Below are 7,985 nucleotides of genomic sequence, written 5' to 3'. Positions count from 1 at the left end.
CAAAACACCTGAAAGGCCCAAGTTTGCCTATGCCTGGTGTAGATCCCTTTGCATATAGAGTGTGCGGTGGTAACGACAGGGAAAAGCTAACCTCTTGTGGCTCCAATTCCGATTGTTGAAGCTGAGAAAATCTAATTCCCCTAAAGAGCCTGTTCCCTTAGTGCGGAACCCTTCTTGGGCGGAACCAATCTTCGCGGCCGACGGGGCGAGCCGGAGCCGTTGGGGGCAAGGATTGGCGGCGGACCCTTCGTGACGCTTGCTTGCTTGCTTGCTGTTTCTTCGGGCCTTGTCTCCTTGTGGGCTGCTGTTCAGCCATGCAGCCCTTCATGGTCAACATCAAGCTGTCGGCTCGGACCCTCACCGGGGCGCTGAACCCTCAAAACAAGGGGGCGGCGGATTGGTAAGTCAGGAATGGAGGCGACAAGGCTGGGCAGGGGATTTAGTATTGCTTTTGCTATCTGCTGTGGTACAGAGTGTGGGGTATGAAGGGAAGCTGTGGGTTCTGATTAGGTTCTGCAAGGGTTAGTTAGGGTCCGATCGCATTGTTTATTTTTAGTCACACAGTCTTTTAGTTTGTTTCCTAGTAAATATATACAGTAGACTCTCAGGCCCCATCTACACTGCCATATAAAACTCTGATTATCTGCTTTGAACTGGGTTATATGGCAGTGTAGACTCAGGGAATAGTATGATAGTTGGTCCAGAAGCTCTGAATGTTATGGAGATGCCGCATCGCTCCTTTGGGAGCTCTGTTAAAGTTACAAGCTGGATAGACAAGGTCCCCCATGACCTTCTGGCAAACAAACTAGTCCAATGTGGGCTAGGCAAAACTACGGTGAGGTGGATCAGTAATTGGTTAAATGGACGAATCCAGAGGGTGCTCACCAATGCTTCCTCTTCATCTTGGAAAGAAGTGACGAGCGGAGTGCCGCAGGGTTCAGTCCTGGGCCCGGTCCTGTTCAACATCTTTATTAATGACTTAGATCAGGGGTCCACAAACTTTTTAAACAGAGGGCCAGGTCACAGTCCCTCAAACTGTTGAAGGGCCGGATTATAATTTTTTTTTTAAAAAAATGAATGAATTTCTATGCACACTGCACTTATCTTATTCACAATACAATAATTAAAATGAAGAACAATGTTAACAAATATAAACTTATTAGTATTTCAATGGGAAGTGTGGGTCTGCTTTTGGCTGATGAGATAGGATTGTTGTTGTGTGCTTTCCAGTCGTTTCAGACTTAGGTTAACCCTGAGCGAGGGCCAGGTAAATGACCTTGGAGGGCCGTATCCGGCCCCCGGGCCTTAGTTTGAGGACCCCTGACTTAGATGAAGGGCTAGAAGGCATGATCATCAAGTTTGCAGATGACACCAAATTGGGAGAGATAGCCAATACTCTAAAGGACAGGAGCAGAATTCAAAACAATCTTGACAGATTAGAGAGATGGGCCAAAACTAACAAAATGAAGTTCAACAGTGAAAAATGCAAGACACTCCACTTAGGCAGAAAAAACAAGATGCAAAGATACAGAATGGGGGACAATGCTTGGCTCGAGAGCAGTACGTGTGAAAAAGATCTTGGAGTCCTTGTGGACAACAAGTTAAACATAAATCAACAATGTGATGTGGTGGCAAAAAAAGCCAATGGGATTTTGGCCTGCATCAATAGGAGCATAGTGTCTAGATCTAGGGAATGCTACCCCTCTATTCTACTTTGGTTAGACCACACCTGGAATATTGTGTCCAATTCTGGGCACCACAATTCAAGAGAGATATTGACATGCTGAAATGTGTCCAGAGGAGGGGGACTAAAATGATCAAGGGTCAGGAGAACAAGCCCTATGAGGAGCGGCTTCAAGAGCTGGGCATGTTTAGCCTGAAGAAGAGAAAGATGAGAGGAGATATGATAGCCATGTATAAATATGTGAGAGGAAGCCACGGGGAGGAGGGAGCAAGCTTGTTTTCTTCTTCCCTGGAGACTAGGACGTGGAACAATGGCTTCAAACTACAAGAGAGGAGATTCCATCTGAACATGAGGACGAGCTTCCTGACTGTGAGAGCCGTACAGCAGTGGAACTCTCTGCCCCGGAGTGTGGTGGAGGCTCCTTCTTTGGAGGCTTTTAAACAGAGGCTGGATGGCCATCTGTCAGGGGTGATTTGAATGCAATATTCCTGCTTCTTGGCAGGGGGTTGGACTGGATGGCCAATGAGGTTTCTTCCAACTCTTTGATTCTATGAGTCTATGTCCTTTGACCAGAAACTAGCCACTTGGAGTGCCTCAGGTGTCATTGTGAGAAGGTCCTCCATTGTGCATGTGGTGAGGCTCAGACTGTATTGTATTAAGTGTTCTGTGGTTTTCTCTTCCACACTCGCATGTTGTGAACTCCACTTTGTGGCCCTATTTCTTAAGGTTGGCTTTGCATCTCGTGGTGCCAGAGCACATTCTGTTCAGTGGCTTCCAAGTGGCCCAGTCTTCTGTGTGCCTAGGAAGAGGTTTCTCATCTGGTCTCAGCCAGTGATTGAGGTTCTGGGTTTTAGCCTGCCACTTTTGCGCTCTTGTTTGCTGAGGTGTCCCTGCGAGTATCTCTGTAGATCTTAGAAAGCTGTTTCTTTGTTTAAGGCGTTGGCATGCTGGCTGATATCCAAACAGAAGATGGACTGAAGATGTCAACAATATCTCCAACCCATCCTCTGTTAACAATAACCATCAAGAGCATTAAGATCTTCTGGAGAGGCTCTGCTCTTGGTCCCCCCACTTTCGCAATCACTTTTGGTGGGGATGAGAGACAGGGCCTTTTCTGTGGTGGCCCCCTGGCTATGGAACTTCATCTCTCCCAAATGAAGTTAGATCTGCCACCTCCCACCTAATCTTTAGGAAGCAAGTGAAAGCATGGCTGTGAAACAAGGCATTTGCAGAGTTATGGCTGAGACCGGTAATTGACTAAAGTTATTGACCACAATGTGCAGACTGAGTTGGATGTTGTTTTTTATCTTGGCTAATGGTCTATATGTATTTTATTTTATATGTATTTTAACATATTGTTTTATATGATGTTTTAAAGGTTATTATTGTTAGCATTGAATCCTTGCTGTTAGCCGGTCTGAGTTCCTCTACGGAGGTAGAGAAGATCTGGATACAAAAGTTTTAAATAAATAATAACTTTATTTTTGTACCCCGCCTCCATTTCCCCAAAGTGACTTGGGTTGGCTTACATGGGGACAAGCCAAAAAACATAATTAAAATGGCACATTAAAATTCAATAACAACAACATAAAACAATATAAAACAATCAAATAAATAACACAGTATAAAACAACAAACAGCAACAAATGCCCTTGTCCGTTCATTGCTGGCTGCTACTTCCCTGCGGATATCAGGGAACCATATAAAAACCATATAAAGATCTATCGCTTCTGACAGGCCTACCCAGCTAGCCTTTAAGCATGAATTTTAAATGTGCATCTTGTGTTTAATCTCTGTTTTGTGTATTTTATTATGCATTTTATAGAAATATGCTTTAATATGTTGCTTTCATAGAAATACATTTTAATATGTGGATTTGTAGCACTTTTATAATGTTTATGTGTTTAAATTATTCTGTAACCCACCTCAAGCGACGAGGAGAGGTGTGTAAGAAATAAAATTATTATTACTATTATTAACTCACAGCTAAGAAACAACAGAACAGGAGATAAATCTCCCCCTAGGAAGGGAAATTCATTCCTGAAAGAGTTATGGGGAAAAGGTGTCTCCACTGAAGCTTTGTCACCAATCCTTGTTTCCACAACAAGCCACATTTTTTTCAAAATCCAGTTATCACAGTGAGATGAAAGTTCCTGAACAGGGACACAGACAGCAAAGGAAACCTCACAGAGGTGTTCATTCTTCCCTGTGATAGATAGAGTTACACTTTTAAAATGTACCTGTTCTGACTTACATACAAATTCAGTTTAAGAACAAATTGACAGAACCTATCTTGTTCATAACTTGGAGAGTGCCTGTAATGATATTAATATTAAAATACAGTAATTAAAAGCAAATAAAGACAAATGCAATGTTACATAATTTTACTGTAATATATGACCCTTGCCATAGCGATGAATTTATCTAAATTCTCCGACTGATTCTTTTGCACTTGTCACTCCACTCCCCCTGCTTTAATATTGTAATTCAATCCCATTTTACCAAACTTATTATTTAATCAAGTTGTATTCGATTTGAATTTATTTTAGTTAACTATTAGAAGGCTTTTAGGATAGATGATCCTCATTATCTGCTTTGAACTGGACTTTATGAGTCTACACTGCCATATAATCCACGTTAAAAATGATAACCTGGATTTTATATGGCAGTGTAGAAGGAGACTGAGTCTCCTTCCACACAGCTGTTTAAAATTCACATTGAACTGGATTATATGGCAGTGTGGACTCAGATAATCCAGTTCAAAGCAGATATTGTTGATTGTCTGTCTTGATATTCTGGGTTATATGACCATGTGGAAGGGCCCTGGGAATTTCCTGCGGAGCTTTCCAGCCATTTCATGTTGGTAGCACGCTTTTTAGACAAGCGTAATTTCACAACACAGTAATTCAGGTTTTTTTAGTAAACCAAACACATACATAAATAGTAGTAATGAAATGTATGAGGGCACAATGAAAACCTTTGTTAATATTATATATATATATGATTTATTGATTATTTCACATAGATTCAGAGATTCCTCATTATGTTCACATGCCACACACATTGCAGACGATACACTAATGTGTTGCAACCAACAGTGTGGAAAACTCTGGTCTATGGTATAAGGTAAAAGGTAAAGGTTTTCCCCTAACATTAAATCCAGTCGTGTCTGACTCTGGGGTGTGGTGCTCATCTCCATTTCTAAACCAAAGAGTCGGCGTTGTCCGTAGACACCTCCAAGGTCATGAGGCCATCATGTCTGCATGGAGCGCTGTTACCTTCCCGCCGGAGCGGTATCTATTGATCTACTCACATTTGCATGCTTTCGAACTGCTAGGTTGACAGAAGCTGGGGCTGACAGTGGAAGGTCGCGCTGCTCCCCATATTTGAACCTGCGACCTTTCGGTCAGCAAGCTTAGCAGCTCAGTGGTTTCACTCACTGTGCCACCGGGGGTTGCACCTTAATATAATAAGCATGGCACCTCTGGAGAGGAATTTTAAGAGATAGAGCATTTCATTGAGGGAGTGTCCAGGTGCAAGGATATTTAAGTGATATGTGATGAGGTGCTCCTTTATTCACAAATGGCTTTAGTACCCTATTTTTCAGAAGGGAATAATGTATGTATGTCTTATATAATTCTTGTTGGGATTGCTGAACTGATATTAAAACTGATATTAAAATTGGTATATACTATTTTAAGCACTAAATGTGAGGTATGATTCTTATTTAATATAGTACTACATACTACTTACAGTTTCTCTTGGTATCTTTAAGTGGCTTAGACCATGTGAGACTGATTTGTTATGTTCATGAATCTGCAACATACAGTATTGGGTAAAGGAAAAGAGGCTTTCAGATGGTTTATAGATGTGTAGTATCTTCTGCAACAAGTCTAGTCAAACCAAGTATATGTAAGGTGAGGAATGACTATGTAATTTCAATGAGAAATTATGCATAGAATAAAGCCAACAGAGGTAATGAAGGGATACAAGTCAGTTGTAATGAAAAGGAGGAGGGCAAAGTTGTGAGATTCATCCCCACAGACCTCAGGAAAAACATATTCATAATTTATAAATCGAAAACATTAGGATTTCTTGCTCATTTTTGAATAGATGGCTGCTTCAAAACTCCACACCTGCAGTGTTACTAGAGGTGGGCAAAGAGTTCACTTTGTTTTGAAGCACCAGAAAATTAATAATTCACTAAAACTTTGAATCAGGAACGCCTTATGTATTTCTGCTTTGTTTCATCCTGTTTGTACACACCAGATGTATCACATTTACTAAACCTTATGAAACATTCTTTTCCTTGTTTGAGAACATGGTGGTAGTGTTGAGGTGATGATGACGACGACAACTGTTATTGTTATTATTTCTAGGGGCTGGCAAGGACTGATTGCATATGGATGTCATTCTCTAATCCTGGTGATTGATCCTAAGACTGCTCAGACTTTACAAGTTTTGGAAAGGCACAAGGCTAATGTTGTCAAGGTAACATTTAAAAATGAATTAAAGCTTGGTGGATTGCATGAAGTCGTATTTGTAACCCAATAATGTTTTATTCATTTAATGTGAAATTGAATTAAACTAAAACAATCATGCAGCAACAATTCTTCCAGCAAAAACTAAACAAAGTAAAGGGTAAAATCCCCAAATTTATACAAACACCTCCATAACCCATAGTTGCAGTTTGACTTACCCACATGTGAAGAAAAATAGTTTCCCCATGGAATTTGCTACATTCACCAGAAATGCTATAATTTGCTAGCCCTGGAGTTCCCCTGGGGAGGAAGACAGGGTATAAATAAAGTAAATGAATAAAACAAGTAAATAAATCTGGAACATTCCTAGAGAAGATATCTCTAGGAATTTCTAGGTCCTCCATTTGTCAATTTAATGTATGATATGACTGGAAGTAAGATAATTTAAGGGTATTCGACTGCATCCTGTGGTTTCATGTAACTGTGGTGTGATTGGTAATGTATTCAACATAGATGTGAAGATCTTTTTACAATGTTTAAATTGTTATTGCAGTTTATATTTTACAAGTATCACGCAGAAAAAATGCAATCATGTTTCTGTTCAGTGTTCCTCTTAGCTATAACCTCCTTGCATAATGGTTCTCAAGCTTCCTAATGCCGCGACCCCTTAATACAGTTTTTCATATTGTGATAATCCCCAGCCATAAAATTATTTTCATTGCTACTTCATAACTGTAATTTTGCTACTGTTATGAACCTTGATGTAAATATGTGATATGCAGGATGTATTTTCATTCACTGGACCAAATTTGCTCCAAATACCTGATACACCCAAATTTGAATACCAGTGAGGTTTGGGGAAATTGATTTTGTCATGTAGGAATTGTAGTTCCTGAGATTTATAGTTCACCTACAATCAGAGAGCATCCTGAAGTCCACCAATGATGGAATTGAACCAAACTTGACACACAGAACTCCCATGACCAACAGATAATACTGAAAGGGTTTGGTGGGTATTGACCTTGAGTTTTGGAGCTGTAGTTCACCTACATACAGAGAACACTGTGGCCTCAAACAATGAAGGATCTAGACCAAACTTGGCACAAATACTCAATATGCCCAAATGTGAACACTGATGGAGTTTGGGGAAAATAGACATTGACATTTGGGAGTTGTAGTTGCTGGGATTTATAGTTCATCTACAATCAAAGAGCATTCTGAACCCCACCAACAATAGAATTGGGCCAAACTTCCCACTCACGACCCCCATGACCAACAGAAAATACTGTGCTTTCAGGTCTTTGGTGACCACTTTGATACCCAGTCGCGACCCCCTCCCCAGGGGTCCCGACCCCCAGGTTGAGAAACACTGTCCTAGCAGGGCATTATGTTCAACTCTCTACTTTTCATTTTCTATGAACATTTAGTATCCTGTTTCTTCAGAGCATGCTCAGTTCTCATTGGATTTTTCTCTGTGTTTTTATGTAAACCATAGTATTCGTATGAATGTGTTGATATTTTTCTTGTTTCTCAGTGATTCTGTTTGGACTCTGTTTCTGGCCATCACCCATCTTACATAAGCTCCATATCTAGGTTACTATTATAGAGATATAATACAGTATGGATTTCTAAATAGTTAATTTCTAATTATCATACAAGATAATTTGGTGAAGTTATATTTGTTTTGTCTATAAAATATGTTTATTTGTTTTACGTATATATCAATTTTCATGGTACTCATGAGAATATAGAAATTATAATTTAAAAAGACAAGAGAAGCTTAATCTTTTCTTTTTATCATTTTTTTTTTCATTTTGCTC

The 7,985-nt window shown here is 40.1% G+C and overlaps 1 protein-coding gene across 2 annotated transcripts in view; it reads left to right on the top strand.

The window, feature by feature from the left end:
* Nucleotides 1-235: 235 nt before the first annotated feature.
* The window catches only part of WDR11 (WD repeat domain 11), a 58,381-nt gene continuing 50,631 nt past the window's right edge, over nucleotides 236-7,985 (top strand). The window contains exons 1-2 of one of the 2 annotated variants that reach the window (XM_067465805.1): nucleotides 236-400; nucleotides 6,064-6,175. In XM_067465805.1, coding sequence (XP_067321906.1) covers nucleotides 315-400; nucleotides 6,064-6,175 — 198 coding nt within the window. In that variant the 5' untranslated portion in view covers nucleotides 236-314. The remainder of the gene's footprint in view (nucleotides 401-6,063; nucleotides 6,176-7,985) is intronic. The other variant, XM_067465804.1, reaches the window with a different exon arrangement.

This window comes from Anolis sagrei, chromosome 3, assembly GCF_037176765.1.
Source record: "Anolis sagrei isolate rAnoSag1 chromosome 3, rAnoSag1.mat, whole genome shotgun sequence".
Classification (NCBI taxonomy): Eukaryota; Metazoa; Chordata; class Lepidosauria; order Squamata; family Dactyloidae; genus Anolis; species Anolis sagrei.
This window is presented reverse-complemented; position numbering and strand designations above follow the sequence as displayed.